Raw genomic sequence first — 25420 nt, forward strand, 5'->3', positions numbered from 1 at the left:
CATTCCGGTCTGTCACTTCTTCATAAAAGTCTTATGTTAAGCTGTAATGTTTTCCTTCACTAATCCACGCAAAATCCTATCAACACGCCTTTGACTTTGGGACAGCTAATTTCAAATGATTTAAAGTGTAAATACTAATCTAAAAATTAGTGAACTTTGTAAAACAGCTGAAAAGAAGAACAGAATCAGCATTAGACATTTAAAAATTGTTTAAAAGTAAGAAAAATCTCAAGAAAGCAAAATGTCATTCCTGGAATGATCACTGGGCACAAAGATGGACGTTTAATGTGGCAGCAGACAGAAATCCTACCATCAGGAAGGGGATTTCTCATGCTAAATTCCTCGATTTCAGTCTGTTCCCTCAGATAGGCAAGATCTGATTTGGTCTTTTTCAGAAAGAGTCAAGGCAAACAGGGACACCATAGACGTACAGGCAAAAGAGAGGGAGGGAGGGAGGGATCAACACGAGCTGAGGTTACCATTATGGCTAACATTCACTGATTGGCAAGGTAAACACTCACTGCACTGCAATGAAGATGAAGCCCCAGTTATACTAATAGATATCTTAGACAAAGAAACTGTTTGGAACATAATGAAGCTGAAATTTTTAGTCAAAGCACTAAGGAAAAACTTGTTACGCTTGTAACGCAGCTATAATGTTAATGCAGATAATATACTTGCTTAACAAGGTGACTGTCACTTAATTAGATGGCGATTCAATGAACCTCTAATTCTGTAATTACCGATCTTACTGAAGAGCTAATTGTGGTCTTGTTAATACTTTCCCAGTTAACAATTAGCAATTTACTGTGCATGGATTAACAACACTCTTGTTTTTTAACTTTGTTCAAAAGGTGAATAGAAAAGCTTCCAGAATTTCGTAGTGGTGAAACATTTTTTGTTTCTGGGGGAAAGACCTAACTAGTAGGGAGAAAAACAGAGACCTGGGCTTGGGACGATGGATACAAAGGTAACACAGCTGAGGAGGTGATTCAATGCATCACTGGTTACACTGGCTTCAGATTCAGCCTGAAGCAAAGAACCAGTGCCCAGCACAGCCCCTGAGCAGCAGAGCAGTAAGGGGTGGGGATGAGATTCCCTGCTGCACTTTAGTAGAGCAACACAAAAAACTGATTTCAAGGGGAAGGAGGTTTAAGCAACTGAAAGCCACCTTTGTGGCTTCATAGACCCAAGTCAGAGCACTGACCGGTTCAGCTCCCTGGCTGACCAATCCTCAAAGGATTGCCTATGTTTATCTGAATTTGTTCACTTCTGTACAATCAGAATTTCTTCTATTCTAAGTTTTCTAGCCTTTAAAAAAAATAGTCACTAGAATAATAGACATTCTAAAGCAAAAAATGACTAACAGATTAGTTTGTGATTCAGTGAACAGTTAAATTCACAGTTCTTAAAAGTGGTTTTTTCCCTTGTACGTGCCCAGCACACCCCTTCCTGTACTCCCTAAATAAGCAATTGGTATGTCATCAGGGAAATTTGTAACTGGCAATCAATCACAGCAGCTCCAGAGAAGTGAGTGAACAATGATATGAAATTCAGATACTATTATGAACTGCACTATTTTCAACCTTTTGAGTTGCATAGGTATTACATTAATGACTTTCAATTTAACAGCAGGTTTTTTTAACAGAAATTTTCATTGTTCATTTAGCACTGCTCATACAATAAGAGACAAAACAGCTCTCAAGCAACTGTGAAAGAAAAATCTTCAAATCAAGAAAAAGCACTGAATGTGAGTCTTTGTGAACTAAAAACTGTATTTTAGGAATAAAAGTTCCTACTCCTAAGAAACTACAGTACCTGGTGAAACTACTTGGCACCCTGACTGTACATTATCTTAACGTATTCCCAAATAAATATGTTATCAGAGCTTACAGGAATGCTTCCCATGCTACCATAGTGCCCCTTAACTCCACCTTCAAATGTCAAAGCACGCCTGTTTTATCAATCCCATAGTACAAACTGCTTATTGTTGACTAAGTTTATTATTGGCCTCAAAAGCAACTTAATAGGAAGGACCTGAAATTATTAATGTTTTTGTTAAAAGTACTAATGCAAATCCAATCAAAGAAGGCAGAAAGATGAGAGATTTTGTGAGATTTTCAGTCTCAGCTTGCTTTATTCATCTTTCACTCTTCTATTTTACCATCAGGCAATGCTCACCTCTTCAATTGCGCCTGCTGAAATTCTGTGTCCAGCAACATTGATCACATCATCAGCTCGAGACAGGACATATAAATAGCCATCTTCATCCATATAACCTGCGTCCATAGTATCATAATATCCCTAGACACAACATAACCAAAAATAAAGTCAGAAATAGTACTAGGAACATCCATCCATTTCCCATGAAACCAACAAACAAAACAGATTGTTTCAAATGAAATATGGTTTTGGTGCCTGAGAAATTTAATTCTCTAATATTTTTCACCATTCTTACATCATAATACACTAGGCAGCTCCCTTTCCAGAAAAGGTTTTGTAGTCTTTGCTAGGACAGAACAGAAGACAATGAATAAACCTGGATTTTTTCCCACTCTCCTTTCTCCGACCCCTGACAGCTTGGAGGAGGATACTGCCTGAATCTACTCAAGGAGAATGGTATTGCTACAATACAATGTCAAATTGCCCCTAAAGATATTCCTGTTTGCTGGATCCAAACATCCATCATCACCATGATACAAGCGCACACAAAAAATAATTTGTCTGATCAATTCACTCATTTACTTTTATGGAACCAAACTTTCCATTTCAGACATTCACATATGACCAATCTATCTATTTCTACAAGGAAAGGAGGAAGCCAGTCCTTGGATAGCTCATCTGACAAGGAAACATAACCAATTCAGTAAGGAGCCTCCAATGTATTTACTCCCACAGTGGGCAAGTGTACATTTTGGACCCATGCCAAGTTAGAATGACTGCATGTCAACAGCAGTAGCGTATTTGAAGATACACAAGTTTGCGAGGCTTACATCTTTTATTGGATCAAATTACATAAACCAGCTTTTATGTTCAGAAGCTTGAGGTTTGCTTCTTCTATTTCAGATCTTAAAGAAAACCAGTGTGCCCAAAAGCTTACAGTATGTATGAAGAAAGTTTTCCTTGAAATGTTTTTAATTCTATAGCACATATGTGAAACATCTCCCATTAAAATAAGATAAGACAATTTTGTATGTTACCAAGTTTAAATGTACTAAGTTCCACAGGATTACCAAAAGTTTATATAACTGATTTTGTAATTCTTACTGGAAATTTTTGGAAATATAACTTCTGGAATGTTTCCTGGTTTTCCCAAAGACCTGAGAATGCTCCAGGAGGCAAAGGCAACCTTGAAATAGAAAGCAGAGTGAAGTAGTTAGAAACACAGATATAATGAGTACAACTCATGCTTTCCATTCATACTTTATATTCAGATAAATAATCATGGCTGTACAATCAGAAACCAGCTCTGTTCAATCATATGCTGGTAGCAGATCAAAAAGACCATGTGTTCCCTGTGATCACTTGCATATAGCTTTGAACCATCTCCACACCATACCTTTTATCTAACATAAGCATCTCTGGCATTCAGTAAAATGATGTCTGATCTAGTGAACACTATATACTGTATTATAAATACGTTATCAGCATTCAGCTTTCAACATTTCCAAGGACGAAATATCCATCAGAAATGTGTGCATATATGCCATGATACAGACAATTTCATTATTACAGGTATATCTTTCTCTAACACACATACACACTCACACATGAACAGACATATGAAATCACTTCTCAGATGCACGATCTTCAGTTTCTGTAAAAAGACAGAACTCAAATCACTTCAGTCATGAGAAGCTGAATAAAAATGCTTTTTTATTTAAACTGTGCATAATATTATTGGAAATATTGGAAGAGTTCTTTGAAAGTATACTGATAAAAGTCACTTTCTTTCTAAGAAACTTTCTAAAATAGTTTCTAAAAATGTTTCTAAGAACTTTCTAAAATAACTGGACTTATTTTTACTTTTTTAAGAAATGAACCTGCAAAATTTTGCATTGCTTTATTAGTTGAGATTTCAATGCATACTGTACACCCACTCTTCAGTCAAGGATATGGGCATGACAAAATATGGGATATTACACATACATATCTTCAAAGCTCTGACAGGGTTAAACACAGCTTACTTAACTGCCTAAGACATACATATTCAGACACATCAACATAAGTTTTATGAAGCTTAGCCCTAGTAACAGAGAAAGAATATGCAAGCAAGCATACTTATACAGATAAAATCATAAATGCCTTACACGGATTTTACTAGCATGTGCCTGCATTCCTAGCCAGAAAATTCTTAGCCAGGAGTATTTTATTTTCTACTCCAACAGTGCCCCTATGACACCAAAAGGCAACAACTCAACCAGTGGAACACTCCTTTGTAGTGTAACAACACTGATATCACTACAAGTCTCCTATGATGCTCAGGTCACAAGAACAGGTGCTACCAGCTCAGTGACACACGCATTTCTGATGTTACATTTACCTAAATATGGTATAAATATTACAAGCTACAATGAAAAGGCCATATCATCTATCAATGATTCAAATCCATGATTTTTTACAGTCCCAGGGTTTTTCATCTTAATTCAGCTTGATTAGCATAATAGAACATATTAGTATAAATATTACTGCCTTCCCTGAGGGTTCTGGCTCAACACATGCTATAAACCACATTCCTTGAAAGTACAGTTAAAGTAAGGTCAGACAGGCCAAGACACTTCCCAGGTAGTCACCCAGGCTTCAGGAGGACAGGTTGGCTTCTGCCCATCTGGAGGGAATTCGCTAGCCTATTTCAAGCCTTTCAAGCTTAGTAAGCATCCTTGTGATACACAACCATGACCTACAGAGTATTTGCCTTGAAAAAAAAAAAAATTAGAAAAACAATATATTGATCCGGGTGTCTGTGTATGTATGAGTTTTAAAGAAAAATCTCTTGCTTAGATTCAAGAAAAAACACTAGAGAATGGTAGTTACTATGGTTGTTGCCTGGTTGCTAATAGCATAGCAATTCATCACAGCCTCAGTCATTGCAAATTTTGCACTTTAAATGTATGTAACAGTCTGAAACATCCTTGTGATGGGAGAGAAAGGAAAATCCATAATGACAAAGTCCTTAACAATTTCTCTACAGCTCTATTCAGTATTTTGAAGTTAGTGATTAAATAGAAGAACCAATTTTATTACTGAAATCAGAAAAACATTTTCTTTTCTCTAATTGTTTAGAATTCTAAACACAGAAGTATGCAACATATCACCAAAAATATAATCCCTTCTCATATCATTTGGGAGTTTGAGGCCTTTTTGTTTGTTTGTTTCTGTGGTTTTTTGTGGTTGATTTTTTTAAAAGCAAATTGCAATGATAAGTACATCCACGGTACATATTTTGTGAGTCTATGGAAACCACACTGCTAAACTACTGGCTATCGCAGGCACCTCAGTAGCGCGAATCACAGCACAATACAGACACAATCCGAAAATATGCTTCCACAGCTTTCTGTAAAAGATTACTTGCAGTTATGACTCCATTCCATCTACTAAGCAAAACTGAATGCTGTCTTCCATGTGTCCATCTTTCAGGCAAAATGATTCCAGAGCAACGGGCATATACAATTCTTCCGTGACAGTAAAGTTATTAGTATCATGACTGACTAGAATTTCTAGGTGCTGTGCAAACATATAAATTAATAAAATTAATAAAGGCAGAATTCAGCTTGTCAGAACATAATTACGTGTATTGGAATTTTGCCAGGACATCAGGATTAAAATGCTCAGAGCCAAGAATGCCTCCATCCCACTGCTGTCAGTGGGGATGCTGCCACGAATTCCAAAGGGAGAAGAACTGGATCATAATTATGTGAAAGGGGCCAGAAGAGAGCAAATCAGATAGTCAAAAAGTAACAGCTACCTGAAAGCCAACATTTCTTCCTTTCCTCAACCCCTCCATAAAAAAGGAACATTTTTAGATGTTGGGTTTGGGTCTGTTCTCCCTAGGAAACGCAATACACACCTACCAAAGTTCCATATTTAAAAACTGTTGCCTCTTTGTCCAAACATTGAGTTGATACTCAAGGCCTTTTGGGGACCAAAATATGCCAGCTATGCGTAACTAAGCATGATTGTCCCAGACATGATTCTGCTTTCCTCCACAAGCAACAGGAGCACAGAAGACCAAGATCGAAGGAGGCAGGTTCCTTCATCACCATTTCCACAATATACAAAGAATTTGCTTTGCTTGGTTTCCCTCTGGGGGGTATTTACTGTATTTTTCTAGCTATCTGTTAAATTCTTTCTCTCTCATCCTGCATGATGGCAGAGATGCCATAAACCAGCCAGTGTCAGGCCTTTGCATCTGTTATCAGTTTAAAGATAAGCCCTCCCTTACACTATTCCTGCTTGGATTTTTCATATGGTCACAACTCTGGCAGCATCTTCTATTTCATCATTGCTGCTTCTTTATGGAGAGGACAGTCACGAGATTCAGAAAACACAAATTCAAGACAAGCTTGACAGCTTTTTCTAAAATATGAATGTGTTACCAGCTACATTGGATCAGGCTAACTACCATCAACTCATCCCATTTAACTAGCAAAGAATAGCCACAGTTTCAAACCCAAGTCGCGGTTCAAGCCAGAAACCTACACCAAGCTGAATCAAAGCACCTGCACTTCAGAAAAGTTTACCTTTGGATTTCAAACTTCAAAAGAGATGTACAGGTCTGAATTTTGATCTCACTCACGCCAATTTTTTAATCAGTACAGCAACAGCAGTACAAATGCTGCTATTCTCCATTTACTCCAGTGAAACAGGTGACAATTGCAGAACTACAGGAACACCGACCTAGGCCCATTTCTCATTTCAAGGTTGAAGGCATTTAGAACAGCATCAGGAAAACCAAGTAAACTGTGTAAATTAACGATGTAAATTATATGGGTTAATTTTACAAAGATCCACTCTGGTTACATTTTACAAAGATAAGAAGGTAATTTCATTATAAAGTGCGAAACTAAGATTAGGTGAGCTTGGCAGCATCACAGAAAAGCTCTGCACTGCTTTCACAGTAACTGTTTTCTGCTAGAGAATTTTAAGCAACAATAATTATCTGTTTTTTAAGCACTGTTTTACAGTTCATTTATTTTTCATACAAGGGTGGCTGACCTTACACAGAACAGCCCACCTTTAGCTTAGCCCAAGAAAATCTGACTCCATGTGTCATATCCTTTCAGGATGCCACTCATCAAAACGATGTAAGACTCCTTGTTGCTGAAACAAAGCAATTATAGACACAGCACTCAAAAGATAATTTACAGAGAAAAACAGATTTCTGAAAGTACAAATGAAAGTCAAAACCTATTAGAGATGCTACCTTGCTGAGCTTCAGAAAAGACATCCTTTTATTTTATGGTAGACAATGGTACTCACAGGCTGTTCATTACAGCCAGTCAAAGCAAGCATAAGCCATTGTTCAAGGAGTTCGGGCTTGTGAATGGAGTTAAATCATCTTGACTGGCAGATATATTATTACTCAGCATTTATGTAGTGCTGTGCATAACCATCACTCTTAAAATTTTTGTTTGCAAGTTCAAAAGCCATCTGGAATCTAGAAGCTTTTTCAGATACGAGGAACAACAGCACTGGAAAAAGGGTGGAGAAGGGGCAAGAGAAGAGAGAGCACCTTGAACATTCACCAATACGCATAAAATATGCCTTTAATTAGCTGAAAGAGGTCACAAAAGTAGTTGGTTTAAGTGTGGATTTTGCAGAAAAAAAATGTACAGTTTAGAAGAGAGAAAGCATCAAAAACTAGTGAACGTGCTTGGAAAAGGTAAATAAAGAAAGTTCAAATGCTACTCACATGTACTCAGACAGAAATCTGTTAGAAAATCCATCTTTAGCCAAACTGATCCCACATTGAAAATCCTACTCATTGTTTCACTTGTAAAGGGAAAAGACAAAGCTGATAAAAAAACATGTGGGAGGCTGGCAGGGAGAGAAATCTTTTGCACAGATTCATCACAATCATCTAATCTGATCTCCCATATAACACATCTTAAAGGATGTTATCTACTAAATCCTGCCTCAAGCACATAACTTTTGGCTAAAAGACAGTGTATCTTTAAGAGAGATATCACAGAATCATAGAATGCTTTGGGTTGGAAGGGATCTTTAGAGGTTATCTAGCCCAACCCCGCTGCAGTGACCAGAGACATCCTCAACTAGACCAGATTGCTCAGAGCCTCGTCCAACGTGACCTTGAATGTTTCCAGGGATGGGGCCTCTGCCACCTCTCTGGGTAACCTGTGCCAGTGTTTCACCACCCTCATTGTCAAAAACTTCTTCCTTATATAGAGTCTAAACCTACCCTCCCTTAGTTTAAATCCATTACTCCTTGTCCTGTCACAACAGACCTTATAAAAAGATTGTCCCCATCTTTCTTACAAGCCCCCTCCAAGTACTGAAAGGCCATAATAAGGTCTCCCTGGAGCCTTCTCTTGTCCATGCTGAACAACTGCAACTCTCTCAGCCTGTCCTCACTCATATCTTCTCCAAAACCCAGCCAGTTTCTCAATAGCCTTTTGAAATACGGACATAAGAACCGAACATAATGCATTGAGTTGACTAACATCATATCCACAGATAATAACAGTAGCTCCTTTTCAGTTTCCCTACTGAATAACAAGGGATCACATTGCCTGCTTAGTTACAACAGCAGCTACATTTCATTCAAAGATCTTGAGCATTCAGAGGTTTATCTACTGCAACATAAAAAGCTCCTTCGAAAATCACTGCTTTCTAGGGTACAGTCTTTCGTCTTATAAATGTAGCAAACTTTCACTGTTCCTAGGTGTATGACCTTTGTTACAAGAATGTACTGCAAGTGGTCTATGCAGGACGACACACTTTCTTTACACAGTTCTACAAGCAACATTTCTCTCCCTCCAGCAGTCTTCCTTGAAGGTAGCCACTCAGACAGGTCTGCAACAGGTCCTCTGTCGGGTTGCCTTTAATTTTCTGCTACCTTATGTAATTTATTTTATTATTTCATATTTTAAAAATTAATAGGAAAACATTAAACACCACTTCCAAAATGGAAAAGCACATCATTGAAATGACAAAAAATAAACACAACCAAGCAATGGAGATATAGGTTAATCCCCTTCAGACACTCTAGAACAATCACACATAAGGAAAGAGAAATGTTTCTCAGAGAGTCTAAGTACTTGAATTTTAGGGATTATTGCATTCATAGAACGAAATTTCAGAATATTGAGTATTGTTTTTTATCATTCGATCAAATTTAACGATAAAAGTATGTATTCTTTTAAAAGCACAGAACAGCAGTTGTGTCACACACTTGCAAAAAGAGAAAACTTGACAACAGTTATTGCTGAGACACTATGTAATGATAAGGACTTCAGTGGCTATTTTGGTATCTCAGGTGGCTTCTATCTAACTGTCCTCCTTCTGAGCTAAGGCCATATACCTCTCTCATGGCTTCAGACGGAGTCTCCTCTTGCTTTTATTATCTAAAAACACTGCCATTGCCTTCCAGCCACCTTTTCTCCTGGGAAGGGTAAGAGCGCAAATGAGAACTGTGAGCTTTCTCATGTGTGTATTCCAAGGTAGAATGCCTATATGTTGACCCGTCAAGTCTTACAAGATTGTTCTTTATTTTCTTTAATGGGATACCAAGGTACTACAGTGTGCTGCGAAAGATGATATCTTCTTCTTTCTCTTTTCTTCCCTTCAAGCTCTTTTGGTTAGCACTTCTATTGTGCATCTTAATAATTACATTCCTGGCTTCAGGTTGCTTCAGAATTCCAGTGATACTGATTTATTTTTAATGCATCATAAGAAATATTAAATGAGGAAGCATTTTATTGTATGTCTATTTACTCTTTAAGTATTGTATAAAGATTGAACACAGTACCACAAACAGTGAAACTGTGAACGGGTTGCTTTCTTCTGAGCATCTCTTCCACTAAAGGATATTAACTTTATGGTACCTGTTTCAAAAGTCCTGTCAAATTTCTATTCAGCTAACTTAAAACCTAAAATTACAAAAAATTGTAAATTTATTATGACCCTTTCTTTATAAAACGTTGTGAATAAATATTATTTTTAAAGCCTTTACACTCTTACAGCACTGTACATAAAGTTTTGCTTGAATTTACTCTATATAATGGGCAATCATTTGAATCATTGACAGAAAATTATAATTTTCCTTCCTCTTATCCAGTAATCTCAGATTCATGAAAAAAAACCCCACAACATTAATGGTCTGCAGAGCCTCTCACATAGTCACTGTTCGTAAATGCAATTTAACCAATGCAACCAAAGAATTTCAGAATCACTGTATGATATAACTACATTGTCTCACCTCTTTCTGAATATAGAACAGAAACATTTATGTGATTCTATGCAGTGGAGATCAGTAAAACAAATTTGTAAATACTTATCTCGTAAACCTCCATTATTACAGCACAAAATTAACTACGCAAACACTAGAGGAAGTGTAACTAGCATCTAGCAGGAAATTTACTGGCAGGCATTACTCTCTGGACAGAAAGAGTATAAGGCAAACGTAGTCCCACTGCTGTTCTGGATGAGCATAAAGAATAATGCTAGCTAATGAGACAGTGCTGACAACTGCTTCATAAAATAAACAGAATGGGTTTGTGATCTTTATAATGTATAAGAGCAAAACTGAGTTTCCCACTGTACTGGAATTTAAATGGGATTTCTCTTTGCTAACATTCCTTATGAGAACTGACAACTGAAAGTTCTCATGGCTAATCATGATTACATACACACATGCATTTTCAAGTGTGTATTAATTACAGGCAGCTCAGAACAATGCAAGCAGAAGCGTGTCACAATCAGACTGATTTTGCTAATGGAAATGGAGGTCACTGCTGTTACCATTTCACTTCAGAATAAATCCTCAGTGAATCATCTTTCACGTCCAAAGATTCTAGCTCAAAAAAAAAGTTAATTTGGAAACATTTCCTACGAGCCCACCCTCATGAGCTGCAGTCATCTTCATTTTCCCTTGTCCTTCCATCATAATGTTGTGACACTGCATTTGATTACTTTGTCCTGAAAGTCTCATTAAGTCAAAAAGATTATTGCTTTGTCCAGGTAAATTAGCCTGCATGAGAGTCCTTGTCAGCAAAAATCTTTCCAAACGGCATAGATGATGATTATATGAAAAAAACCAGGTATCAGTGGATGAGTAAAGAAAAGAACATACTCAGGGCAGAAAGATGGAGTAATTAGGTGTAAGAACTACCTTTCTAAAGTATTTCACTCATGCAGGATAAAACTAAAGTTTAAAATTCTGTTGTAAGAATAGATATTTTAAACACCACACTTATGAGCACTGCGGGCCTCAAAGAGCCCCCAACAGTCTTTACTGGGAATTAGACTTGGATAAAAATATCCAAGAGCAGCAGCATACCACTTCAGCACAGCTGGTATTGTAAGCAGTGCGTGCCCATTCTCCTCTCCAAGAAATACTGCAGAGTACTTCTCAACTCACATATGCTGCACATACAGCAAACACCTGCATTTTTTTTCTAGAACAGTACACCATATTTTGCTGCTGAGTGTATGACAGAGTAAGAGCCAAAACTATGCCCCATTTTCTTCTAGCTGCATGGGGACATGTCCCTGGGGTGACAAAAACACTGCTAGTAACAAGAATCATCCCCACTATTCTTAAGGGGTCTGTACATGTAGAAGCTTACTGAAGAGATGAAGAGAGGAAAGGCTTCTTTGCAGGAGGGCTTTATGAAACCTAGCCCTAATCAAAAAAAGAAAAAAATTTTAAAGCTAAATAATTGCTTAGCTGAACAAAGCAGAAGATAGAAAATGTGATGCCTTAACCTAACGGTCACAGATTTTTGTGACCATAAAACCACCTAAACGCTGCAGCAAATTGTCACCAGAATGAAACATGGATCATAATGTTGAGACACTGCAAACCGTAATATCCTAAAACCAACTTAACAGTCCAAAGATTCAAATGTCAGAAGTGTTAAAAAAATCCACAATTGGCCTCCTAAAGCTCATCAATACCTTTGCCTCATTTTCTTGTTGGTTTGGGGTTTTTTTTTTGTTAAGCTGCAGAATGAATTTTAAGAGATTCTATTGTCTCAAAATATTAAGTCAGAAAAAGGCTGGAAGGGAAAGAGAGGTGACAGATGTGATAGTTAACCTACCTCAGAATTGGTTTAATATCAGCTGTTAAAGATATCATGCAATTTCTTTGCCCCCTACTTCCCCCCTACTTCAGAATGGATATTACAATAAATACATAATAAAATAATAGTGTCCCTGTGCCATTACTCTTTCTTGAGTGATCCAATGCAAAACAAACCCAAAACCAAAACAAAGCAAAAATCCCCCCTTTTTCCCCTATGAATTTATTTGACTGCAGCAGAAGTCATACTGGGCAAGATAAAACAAAACAAAAAACAAACAACAACAACAAAGAAAACCCCAAATCAATATCTAAACACATTTTAATCCCTTAAAATAAAAGCCTAAACATGGGTCCACTTAAGGGGAGATAAATTCTGTCTTTAAGAGTTTGAAATTAACCCCAAATAGGATCTTCTAATAAAGCAATATCCACTCCTGACAGACAATTAAAGACAAAGATAGCAATGACTCAGAAGCGTATACACACGTCTGCCGACATTACCTGTTAGTAGATACAACTCTGGCAGAGTTGCTACGGATGGAGTTCATTTGACTTCGCTTTTGGCAGGTAACACTCAGGACCCACCCTAAGCCAGCTCTGTCACCCCGCAGTCAGTCGAGAGACACAAGAGCATCTGGAAGGCGATTTATTTCATCCTAGCTGAATGTCTAAGACAGCCAGGATCAATTTTCTTACGAAATACCTTTCTCTCTCCACTGATTACAAGCTTACATTTTATTATGGCATCAGCCACTACAGAGGTGAGAACTTCAAGAGACAGCCCTCCACTCTGACCTGGACTACTGACACTGCAAACAACAGTCTGTTAGAGGCTGGAGTAATTCTAATTATTCGTTCTCGGCAATGGAATGAATGCACAGTCTTACCTGTGTAAGACTACATCTAAATATGAGTCTGTTGATTCAGGGAAGATCATGTGTGCATCTAAACACATGCCTGTGTGCCCTGGTTGTTTAGACTAAGATGCTGAAAATTGGGCAGGGTATAGACTTCATTCTGAAAACATACGCCTGTGTCTCACAGTACAATCACTTCATGTGATACTGTCTTAATCTCCACAGCAGTCTAGTTACATTAGATCAGCAGTACAGCTGAGCAAAAAACCTCCACACCTCGGCAGCTCCGACTCCCAACCAAGCACTACGCAGCCAGCCAGCGTGTGTTTTCAGGGCTGCCTTTCTGCAGCATGCTCCAGTGCCCGCAGCTCTGACATGTCTCATCTCCAGCTCTCGTGGCCACTGTCTCAAGCCTCAGCTAACCACCCTTTAACAACTCATCAAAATCAGTACATCAGTCCCAATGTTTTAGCTTTTGAAGGAACTTAAATTCACTGAAGGTTAATGCTAATCTTTGTATTTCCTTCCATTCACCTAAGGAAGCAACAAACCTTCTGAGTTACCACAAGTCTCCGAAATTCTACCACCACTGTGGTGGATGAACACATTTCTTCCGGGACTTGTATTTGCTGGCAGTTAGGAAGTGTTCAGAACTGAAGTATTTTCTACGACTGGAAACAGAGGCGGCTACAGCTAATGTGTTAATCAGAAAGTAGATATCTGTCTGAGGAAAATGCCATCTGCCTGAAAGCCTGACCGACTGGCATGGGCTGTGGGGAGCGGTAGCCTATCAAGCTTTACAGAGGTAAGGAAAGTTTCTGGCAACGGAGAGATGGCAGAAGGTATGATAAGAGAAATGTAATTGATGTTCACAGCGTTATCCAAACAGAGGCTCCTTTATCTAAGAAAAGGTGCTAAGAAAGGAAGAAAGGTGTACTTTCAAAAAGAATATTAAAGCTTATGGAACTCATCTGACAGGAGTCTGGTAAACGGTACTAAAATCACCTGCAAGATGGACAGCAGAGTGTTTTGGGCTTTTTGGCGTTATTTTGGTTTGGTTTTTGCAGTGGTTTTTTTGCTTTTTTATGGAGTCTTTTCCTGTATGCATGTTGTTCAAGTACACCATAACTGAACACCTCAGTGCAAAGCACACTCAGAGACACCTTGTGGTTTTTACAGAGATCAGAAAACACATATTAACCCTCTAGGAATGTGCATCAGTTGGGATTAGGAGATAGCAGCATCACACCAGTAAACCAAAGCATGTCAATCTGCACTGCTGCACTATCTCACTAAACTGAAAGATAAAACAGTGAAGAGAATGATTCAGTATCTGGCTCATATATCCCAACAGGAAGGTTTGTTTAATCCTGTGCCAACAGGCTGGTAATTAAGAAAATGGTAAACTTTGTTGTAGTCTAATAAAAAAAAAAAAAAAAGCAATCCACACTCATTCACTCACACAATTTTATCTGCAATTTTTCAGCATCAACAGACATAAAAAATTCTGGCAGCTTGGTATCAATATCAGCGACAGTCATGCTTGTCAACCCTCATTACTTCAATTATTGTTATATATATGTATATACAAAATTCAGTCAAAAGACAATCAACCCATGTGGGAAGCTTCTCTTAAGTGTAAGATACTTAGTTTTCTTACTTTACCACAATATTTCCTAAAGTCTGGGCCTTCACTGGTTCCTTATTTTCATCCAGAATCATCACTGCAAAAAAGTAATATAGGAAGAGAACTGTGAAGTAGTGTATTTGTAGGTGGAGGACAGTGTCTTTCTTCATGGATATCAACTTATTTCCAGATACACCAAGCAACAAAAGGAATTAAGTGATTTGGGAGTTCCAAACTGGATAATCTCATGACCTTATTAACATTCAGCCTTAAGCACAAAAAGTCTTAAACAATGCTATTGCTATGGGAGCAAAAATAGCTCAAAGTCAAAAAGGGGAAAATACAGAACTGAAAATTAAAAGACACCTTCATACTGGAAAATCTAAGCTTCCAAATAGCAAAGCACCCTTCAGATACATGACAAATACAAGAAAAAGTGTGCAGGTAATATGAGTAAGAAATAACAACTAAGGTTACTGGAGGCTAACCAGATTAATGTGAGAAATACTACTAGCAGTAAATACATGTGTCTGGTTTTCAAAGGCTCTCAGGAGACCCAGAAAGATGCTCCCCAGCTGACAAGGCTCATTCTAGTCTAGCACAAAGAGGTAAAGGAACTCATGCACTACCCAAAGCCACGCAGCAGGGTAATGCTAGGGTACAGTGAAGAATCCAGACCTCCAGCAGAAGCCTCTTCCCTGGGTGACACTGGCCCATCACCTTCAGTGAAAGCATCACGTACTGGTACTGAGGTTTCTGAGGAAAAACACCTGAAATAGCCTCTTCCGTGCAGTCATCTGCTACAGCCACCCAGCCCATCTGAAGGTGTGGGCACAAGGAAGGAATGACAGATATCAGCTTGGCCTGCGATAACTGGAGTGAAACAAAGTAAAATGACTAAACCATGGAAAAGCAGGGAGGAAAGGTTTTGAGAGACTGGGCTGACACGGATTTAAAAACAGACTTTTTGAAGCCTGCCCAAGCAAAGAAAGCAATGTTCAGCTGGATCTAAATTAGTACAAATAATCTTACATTCCGTACAAAAAAGTTCCAGAGGAAATGGGGAAAAGAGGATGAGAGACTTCTGAGTAAAACCCTGCTAAGACTCTTATGAGTAATATCATATCCTATCTGTCCAAAGAATGCCAACATCTGTGACTTACTATTTCTGGCTGAAGTCACCCCTTCAAAGAGGATGGTAACTTTCGAGTAATTGAAGAGCCTGCTGGAAGCAATAGCTCAGCACACAGACACAAGCAAGTCCACAAGGCCAGTTTTACAAATCAGTGACTTGGAAGGAGTATCTGGGATAGGAAATCAAAAGGATGAATGGAAACACAGAAGACGCTTATGGCAAACGGCAAGAATGGCATAAATAAAACTCATTTATAATCTGTAAACACATTTTTTTTCTTATATAATTTTAGATGATGTAAGAACATGTGTAAGAACATAGTATCATTAGATTTGAAGAACTTTTATTTTTTCTATTTTTATTATAAGGAAGTAAAATCTAATCAGATTTTACTGTAACTGTTTTCTCAAGGTAGCAATTCTAGCATTTATTACCCTCCTTGCAAGCAGTGTATTTCAATGTCTGAGAAAGGGAGATACTACACTGCTCACTCCTGAATTACTGAAGAACTGAATTCTTCAAAATGTGGGACTTGCTTCAGTTTGAAAACAATGCAATAAAATTATCTGGAAAGGGTTCAAGTAGATCAAAGGGAAAGCACAGTATAAGGTCTGATTTAAGGTAACGGAGCTAGAAATTTATCTGGTATCGTGACTTACTTTTAAATGCAATTTGTGCCAGTGCACTTTGATATTATAGCTAAATACTGCTTTTATTCTTCATATTCTAAAAAATCAGGAACGAATTTGGTTGTGTTTAAAAAAAATGTAGATTTTGTAACTTTCTATTTATATTGCAGCTTAAATAAAATGTAACTTTAGCAATGTCCAAAACTATTAACAGTTGTATGCATAATCTAAAAGCACAGAATCTAGCTGCTAAATGGCATAAGGATTTCTTCTAATTAATACAGTAACAGCAGCAAAACAACATCAAAATAGAAGTGGGTGACAGCAAGACAGCTGCCAGTACAGAGTAATTTCAAGATCCACTATTTTATGAATCGCTGCATTGCATTACAGGACATAATTGGCCTCAAACCAAAGACTGAAAGAGGTTCAGAAAGTTCTTTCACAAATCTGTAGTGAATTTTAGTGCTCATTTATGTTTCCCTTTTAAGGCATGCCAAAGACATTTCCTTCATTCTATTTGAAGAAATTCTTTAACTACACTAGGCCCAATGTTCTGAACAATTCATAGGAAACTTTTGCATTCTTTCCACTGTTACTGTTTTCTAGGTCTGACTATCATTTGATAGCATATCTTATGCAATTACATTCTTCCACTCTTCCCTATTTATTACAACTCTGGACAAACTTCATGGCTTTGTTTTAATGCTGTTTTTAAGCTATTGCTTGGCTTCATGTCACAACTGTAAATGCCAAAACCTAGAGATACCGAAAATGTTTTTCTTTAATACTCACTTCCACTTACATGAATTCGAAGAAAAAACAGCTTAGCTCTTTCTGCCCAGTGATGTGAGAACTTTTCCTGAATGTGGTTTGATCTTTAATGTAATTATTTTTTGGACTTCAAGTAATTCTTGAAAACTGTGTTACAATCAGGGTTCCCAGGTATGAAAATATTTTTGCATTCTTAATCCTACGGCTGTACCCTCTGCATGCAAACATCTTCCAGACAATGAGTGCTCATTCTTTTAATGTTGGTCCATAGCCTACCATTTCTCCCAGCCCAAAATAAAAACGCTCCACAAGTACTGAAAGATAATGTGCTTAACAACTCTCTGAAATACAAGCCCATATATCTGCACAAAAAGGCAGAAAACTGAATGGTTTTCTTAAAAAAAGTATGAGATGACTTCAACTACAAGATTTATATCCTTGCAAAGCTGCTTCTTAGCTCACTATGACGTATTTGTGGAAGACACAGACCTCAGGAAGAATTTTCTTTATGTACTTCAGAATACTTCACATAAAATTGTAGGGTCAAACAAAAATCTAGTCAATCTAATCAATGTGTCTCTGAGACATAATTACTTAATGTACATCTCCCAAACTATTTAGGCTCTGAAAATTGAAAACACAGGTATAACAGAACACTCAAAAGTGCAAGTTTTAGCGTTTATTTGTCTGGGTATCATTTCATCTTTTGCTGATGATTATTACTAACATTTTTCTTCCTGGTTTGCCAATACAAATTTTAGTGCTGCTCTCATTTAAAACAGTGTAACTGTAGATAAGGCCTTAAAGCACAGTAAGTTTTTCATATCTTTGTCATATCCAGCATAGAAGTATGTGCTATCCCTTTCTTATAATAAAGGTAGGAGTAGTTGATCAATTTTCTTGAACATAACTCAGAATTTCTTATTCACAATCACATTCTGCAACACACCAAAAGGCAGAGCTTTCTGTTACAGGAAGAAGGAAAGTGTTAATAAGACTGTAATTTGTTTTTCCCATGAGGCACAAAAATTAAAGAGCTTTTCCTCGGGAATATAAGCAATATCCTTTTCTAGCAGCATGTTTAGCACAGTCTTACCATTGTACCCTGGCACTGGTTTTCCTGCCTGTCCGGGTGGAGGTGCTGTAGAGTTCCCCAGACCAACACAGGAAGCAGTAATTGCAGAACCAGATTCTGTTAAGAGAACACAAATATTGCCAGTTGAGATTGTTCTTAGTGCCATCAAGTTGCTTCTAGTTCAGCACATGAAAATAATAAAATAAAACAAAAATCCCAGACAAGCAATGGAGCATTTAGAATTCAGGAGCTTTTATGTATTATCTAATAAATGTAAGTTCATTACAGAAACTGGTGTACTTCAAAAGGGAACTTTTTCCATTCCACAGAAGTCAGAAATAAACACTTTCTGCATTACACCTGTAGTTTCTTCTGCAATGGATATCAGGTTATACCACGCCAGTAAGAAACTGCCTACAGCAAAGCCTTGATAGAAATACTGTGTAGTGCAGATATACTTCAAAGGTAATACATGAGTCAATGTTCTTGGGAAGAAATAATGAAGTCAGGAATACCTCTTTAATAATCCTGGAGATCTCACTAGTATTTCTTGGTGAGAACTATTTCAGATAACAAAAAGGCTCAAAAAGAAACAGGGTAGAAAAGTCCGATCTAAATTTTCAGTGTTGCCAAAACCAACTGAAAAGGAACACTCTAAGGAATGAGAATTGAACTGCTGCAAGATTTTGTGTTCATAATCCAGATGTTTTCTCTTTTCTCCTCTCACACCTACAAACCTTAAAGTTCTACTAACCACAGCATTTTGGAGTGGGTTTCTTTTGTGGGGGCAGGGGAGATGTGAGAAAACAAATGTCTCTTGGTTTCTGAATCTTAGGAAGACATTCATTCATCTAACTGCCAACAGACAAATTAAACACTGGTCCTGCGTGCCTTTGCTCCCTGCATGGAGCCCATGGAAGGCAGGTCTGGAATCCCCTCTGAAGCACCAATGTAAAATACCTTGTTCAGAGCTTCCAAATGAGACAGCACGAATATCCCCTTATTCTAAATGAGAATGACAAGTCATAAAATTTTCTGAGTAGGTCTTTATAATTGCTGCTATTTCTTGTATTGTCTTCTCAATTATCAGTGGATGTATCATTTTCATATTTACTCAGTGCTCTAATCTCTAAGCCGCACATTCAGTTCCCACGGGTCAATAAGACTTTTTACACACAGAGAAAATAATACGGTTTTTTGATGCTTGGACCAGATATTAATTCAGAAAGGGAATCCCAAAAGCATCTGCTCTTTGTGTTAGGTTAACAGTTCCCGAATGCTGAATGTTCTTGTAAAGCATAGAAGCACAAAGGAGTACTGTCAAAGGATAGCAGGAGTCTTTGTGCTGTACACTTCTTGGGAAATCAATGCATGTCTTCCAAACAGGATAGTGGATTTAAATATCGATTTCCCAAATCTATCAGAAAACTGCTACCCCTTCTTAGGACAGCGTTTTTTATCACAGAAAAACAGTCTGACTTGGAAGTGGAATTAAATTCAAAATCCTGCTGAAAAGAAGTCATCACTGTTCAAAGTAATACAGAAAAATAAGTAGTGATGAGAAATTTTCCTTACCAATTATGTGTAATACAAGTACTGTGTGGCCCTTTTATATATTTCCAATAAGTAAAGTTGCTTAAGAACCTTTGGTTTCAACTAAGGTTGGTTTCTTTACAATTCAAGTCAGGACCTATATGCAGGTTACAAGACCCAGGTCTGAAAGTTAGAACAGCAACAGTCTGAAGGATAACACTTGTCGAATGGACCTTATATTCCATCTACCCCTTACATCAGGTTTCTGAATGTACAAACAGACAGCCCTTACCTGACACTCACTTGTTTATAGTTGCAGATTCTCTGAAATTAATACACAGCATCTAGACAGATTCCCAATGGTGAAGCCCATAGGAACTTGCACATTTTCAACGTTTAAGGAACAGAACAGTAGAACTGTCTTCCAGTCAGTCCCTTCTGCAAACTTTAAGGTGCCAACCTTCCACTCACTACAATAGCGAGTTAGCTCACCTTCCACCCACGGAAGGCTTTTCAGGGACAACAGGATCATAAAACCAATTTCCTTTTTGTATAACAACTTATAACATGACAATGAAACAGCTATTTAGGAGAGCAATGTTTTACACTGGAAGAGCAGTGCTCCATAACTAGTCTGATAACTACACCCAACATCTGCTCTGAATTACAATGGAATGAATATATGTACATCTGAGAATAATGAAAAGCACTTCACTGAGACTTGGAAGAGAGAGTTAGTGAGAGATCGTCTTAATATCATAGCTGTTAAAGTGTCCCAAGTTCCTCCTTCTGTTTTTACTTTCAGGATACGGACTGATGTAAAGAAATAGCCCTTGAAATTCAAAGATGTGACCTCCTTTGTTTTGTCCTACTCTACATGTAAGTGAAAAATATTATTTTAAAGATATTTCAATATTATTTTGGTATATTGGGCAGTTAATGAATAGTCCAATACAGGCGTTTTTGTTGCATTGCGTCTCTGAAAGCAATTCTTATGTCAGAGAAGGTGCTGCTGATGCAGAAGCAAAAAGTGCCCTCTCTTATGATTAGCAAGGGGAGTCTGTAAGGGCACGCCTGACATCAGAAAGCCTCCACCTGCCCGTGTGCCTGACTTGCAGAAGCTGTGCTCTGCCAGACAACACAGAGCAACAGCTAGTAAGTTCTGTGCTCAAAGCTGTCTTGCTCATTCACACTCAACAGTCCAGTTCGATAAAAATAAACAGTTTTGAAATAACTCCGGACTTTAAAAATGAAAAATGCCCTGTACTACTTACATTCCTGATACACCATAATTACTAGACCGTGTCTCATGTTCCTCAACATAACAGACTGTCACACTGCTGAAATATTGTATTTTCTGGTAGGAAGTACTTAGGGAAAATGCACTGCATTCTGACATTAGTATTTGAGTTTGGGCTGCACTAAGTGACTAATGTAAGGCTGTCTGCTTTGAATTTCTTGGGATGCAATGGATAGACACTGGAAGCACGCAAAAGAGGTGGGAAGTTGTTATGTAGCAGGAGAAAAAAGAGAAGAAAAAGAGCAATTGTCATACATTAACATGTTAATGAACACAATAAATATAATACACTAAATTCTCACTGTGGCCATGCTGTTTTGAGCCATTTTCCTGGAAAATCTGTCATTTTGGCTGAAGGGAGTTAAAGTAATTACTACAGCAGAAGACAGCAATGACAAAATGGAGAGGAGGGTCTGTGGAAGGGAGAAAGCTTAGGCAGCAACTGATAAAAAAATCCATCCACAGAGTAAGAATGCAGCTCTGAAGTGACTCCTTGCACATGTTCCCTCCACAAAGTGGTCATTGTATTTATGCCAGAAAGGGCGGAATGAAGAATTCAATAAAAAGTAATAGCAACATGTTTTCTAGTACAGCAACAACAACTGGGCATCCAGGAACAGAAAACCACAACACTCAAAATGTGCATCACAGCATATCCTACTGCTTCCTCATAATAAAACCAAACCTGACACATCACAAAAATAATATATGCTGGGAGGGTCCTGAAGATTCAGGGGCCAGATCACCAAGAATTCATACAGACCTCATTCCCTCATCCTGCAGCATATGACTGCACAGGGCAAAGTCAGTTTTCCAGCCAGTTCTTCATCACTAGAACTCAATCGAGTTTCTAAGTCTCTGACTGCCCTAGCAGCAGGTGGCCTCACTCACAACTTGTGATTTAGCACTGTTAACCCCAACAAATTCTGTCTAGATAGCCATGCTGCAGGCTGGTAGCCCAAGCACCACTTTAGTCTTACACTTACTGGCCCTCGTACAGTACAGCTCAGCCATGCCTTCAGCAAGGACTCAAAAATATCTACTGCATAATTTTGCCATGAAGTTTTCTTCACCCGGTGCGTAAGACATGATATAGTATTAATGTGTAGAAAGACCAAGTACACCTGGCTAGTCCTGGGTATTTAACTACAAACAGTCTGATGATAATTATACCTAAACACTAAAACAAGGCAATGACACCTGGCCACTATCACCCCAGGGCACTAAAGGGCACAGAGGAGAACAGGTAGGATAATCCCAAAGCAATGTGATGTGTGATGCTGGGCTGCCAGCTGGCCGACTGCCACAAAAGTCCACAGTACAGATGCACTTGCATTGTTAACATATGTTGATATGCCATGCTTTTTACCGTCTTCTAGGGGTAAAGGCTAGTGAAAATTAATTTTCAGATCTAGGATAATTTTATCATTAACTTCCCCATCCATTTTACTCATTTCCTCTTCATTTTGCTAAAGCCTGTCATCAAATGAAGCAAAATGTAATGACAGTGCCTGCATTTACTGAAATGCTCATCTTCTAATATATTTAGCCGGGTACCGCAGCAACTTATAACAGAAAAGTGAGATGAGCCACAAGGAGACAACAATGACTGAAGAATCTGGAGAAATTCTGTAAATTCTTAAGGATTCCCTGATTCAGTTTTACCAACTGTCAGAAAGAGAGTGTGAAATTAAATCCAATTCACACATTATGCACAATTAGGTTAGATTAAAGACAATCTGTCATCCTAAAATGGGAAAGGCTTTGCTGGTTAGTAGTGCAACTTCAAAAACTCTTTCATGCATCATTTGGTATCTCATTTCACCCCTTATTTCTGACAAGTATGACAGATGCAGCAGAAAAAATCCTGAACAGTGATGGTAATTATCATTTATTTTTCCTCCATCTGACTGCATTTTTAACTTCTTCCTCTTGTGAATTAAGCACATGCAGCATCAACACAATAAATACCAGGTGCATACAGAATGCCAAAATATGGTAAGCAGGGGTCTATCTTAGCAAAAGCCACAAGAAGTATTAAATTTTAGGTGAGGTATGCAAGTTGAGTGATTTGTAATCAAGATTTTCATACTTGTCTTACAAGGAGTTTTTCAACTCCTTACAAACTTAAGTAAAGCTAGGATAAAGAATATGCAATAAACCAACTGCAAAGAATTTCAGCTAAGACTTTCTTGCTTGGCTATTATTTAGAGAGACTATCGTATCTAAAGCATGACCTTGTCCATCAAGCTGCTTACAATTTAGATTACATTCTTTTGGTAGAAAATCAGAACAGTTTTTTACCCTGAGGTAGGATAGCTGCAAAACATGTTTGTTCATCCCACTAGTACTCTACAAAACACAGCGTAAACCCTCTACAAGTTAACTATAAGTATCATGGAAAAATGACAGTGTTTTTCATCTGTTCTTCACATCCAAGTGAAAGTAATTTTGACCTTTCTGACTTGGTTAAATTGTATACAGAGCCTTAAAAAGCTCCACTTAACTGCATAACTTTCTCTACTAAGAGAATGTAATGTAGAAACTTCACTCAAAAAAACATGGAAAAGAGATATAAATAGGAAATGAACCAATCAATTTTTTGAAGGGTGACTAATGAGAAAGACCCGTTAATTAAACAGACTCTCCAGTATAAAGGTATTTGTACATATGACTAGTGCATTGCACAAAAATTTGCTTTTTGTCGGGTTATGACTACTTGCTGTTTAGCATTCACTTCCACTTGAAGTTCTCCTCATTCTCTTTATTCTTAGTTATACAGTTGCACCAAGGGTGCTCAATCAACAACAGGGCCATACACGACAGACACCACAGAAAGTGGTTACTGTCTGAAACACAGCACAGACAGTAGCTAAAAGGGACATCGATGTGACAGCCATATTCATTTTCATTATCCATTATATGAAGAAGGATGATTTTGTAATTAAAATGCACAACTGGACACTGCACAGTTCACTTGAGCTAATTTAAATGCACATCAGTGAAGATAATTGTAAAAATAGTGCAGTCTCATTATCATTCTACACCTTGGCTGTACATTGCCACCTTCCTTTTTCCCCCGTTTTTACATGGGATTGCATTGAACTGATTCAGGTTTAAAAAATATATATATATGTTATTCTTTCTTTCAGCCCAGTTAGTTTTTGCCTAAATCAATGCTTTGATTCTGCTCGCCATGTGGCCACACGCATGGTAGGACTGGCTAAGAGCAGGGGTACAAAGGCAGTGCCAGAGATGAAGGAGGGATGCTCCACTCCCTCTGTCACTGGTGGTTTGCACTTAACATAAGCTTAGACGGTTCATAAGTCACACACCCAGTTACACACCACCACAACAGAGCTATTTATCTCAGGATGTTTCATTTAAAACAGGAAAAGTATCACAAGTATTTCCTCCCCCGCAATCAATTTGTCCATTTAGTCTAATTCATGGTTTAGGATATCACTTTACATTTCAAACGTCAAATGCAACACAGGTACACATTTAGTGGCTTTCACAAGCCAGGCCATTTTTCTGAAACAGAGCTTTAGCAACAAATAGCTTTCCAAAAGCTCACCTATACAGTTATTCTATTGATTCAATTTTGTATCAGATCCTAACCTGCAGTGGTATCCACGAATGCCTTCCACCTCAACTGGGACACTCTTTCCAATCTTTAAAAAATTAGTTGCACTAATTAAAGTATATTCACATTTAAATAAATGGACCAGCATTCTCATAGTATCATGCACGTATACAGCACTGAGAACGACAGCTTCAAGCTTGTTTGCGCAATCTAGCGATTATGACGTTAGCATTAACCTGACTGTGGAGCCATATTAATATATGTACAATAGCTGTGTACAGCTAGCCAGAAGCAGAGAGTTTCCTTCATTTCTTGTGAATGTACAGAAGCACAGGGGAAAAAAAAAAAAATCACAAATTAAGCTAAAGATATTTGAAAATCTGAAGCCTGTTTCTCAAAATAAAATCTATTTTGTTTATAAAGTAATATATTTTCTGAAAGTACCCGAGTTTCCATACTTATTCTTAGAATTTAAAGTCAGAAGACAAACCAGCAATTTTCGTATTTTCTAAATGCTTTAAAGCACTTGTAGTCATAACGCATTGTTGTGGTTTGGGCCGGCAGCTGGCAGCTAAGCACTCACTAGGCAGCTGCTCGCTCACCCGTCCTCTCCCCCCACAGCGGGACGGGGAGGAGAAA

The 25420-nt window shown here is 37.9% G+C and overlaps 1 protein-coding gene across 3 annotated transcripts in view; it reads right to left on the minus strand.

Moving 5' to 3' along the window:
- The window catches only part of ACSS3 (acyl-CoA synthetase short chain family member 3), a 98415-nt gene that overhangs the window by 3653 nt on the left and 69342 nt on the right, over nucleotides 1-25420 (minus strand). For 2 of the 3 annotated variants that reach the window (XM_075427936.1, XM_075427938.1), the window contains 4 exons: nucleotides 18384-18479; nucleotides 14783-14846; nucleotides 3268-3349; nucleotides 2182-2304 (listed from right to left, as the gene is read on the minus strand). In XM_075427936.1, the coding sequence (XP_075284051.1) occupies nucleotides 2182-2304; nucleotides 3268-3349; nucleotides 14783-14846; nucleotides 18384-18479 (365 nt within the window). The remainder of the gene's footprint in view (nucleotides 1-2181; nucleotides 2305-3267; nucleotides 3350-14782; nucleotides 14847-18383; nucleotides 18480-25420) is intronic. The other variant, XM_075427937.1, reaches the window with a different exon arrangement.

The sequence above is a fragment of the Opisthocomus hoazin genome, chromosome 8 (assembly GCF_030867145.1).
Source record: "Opisthocomus hoazin isolate bOpiHoa1 chromosome 8, bOpiHoa1.hap1, whole genome shotgun sequence".
NCBI lineage: Eukaryota > Metazoa > Chordata > Aves > Opisthocomiformes > Opisthocomidae > Opisthocomus > Opisthocomus hoazin.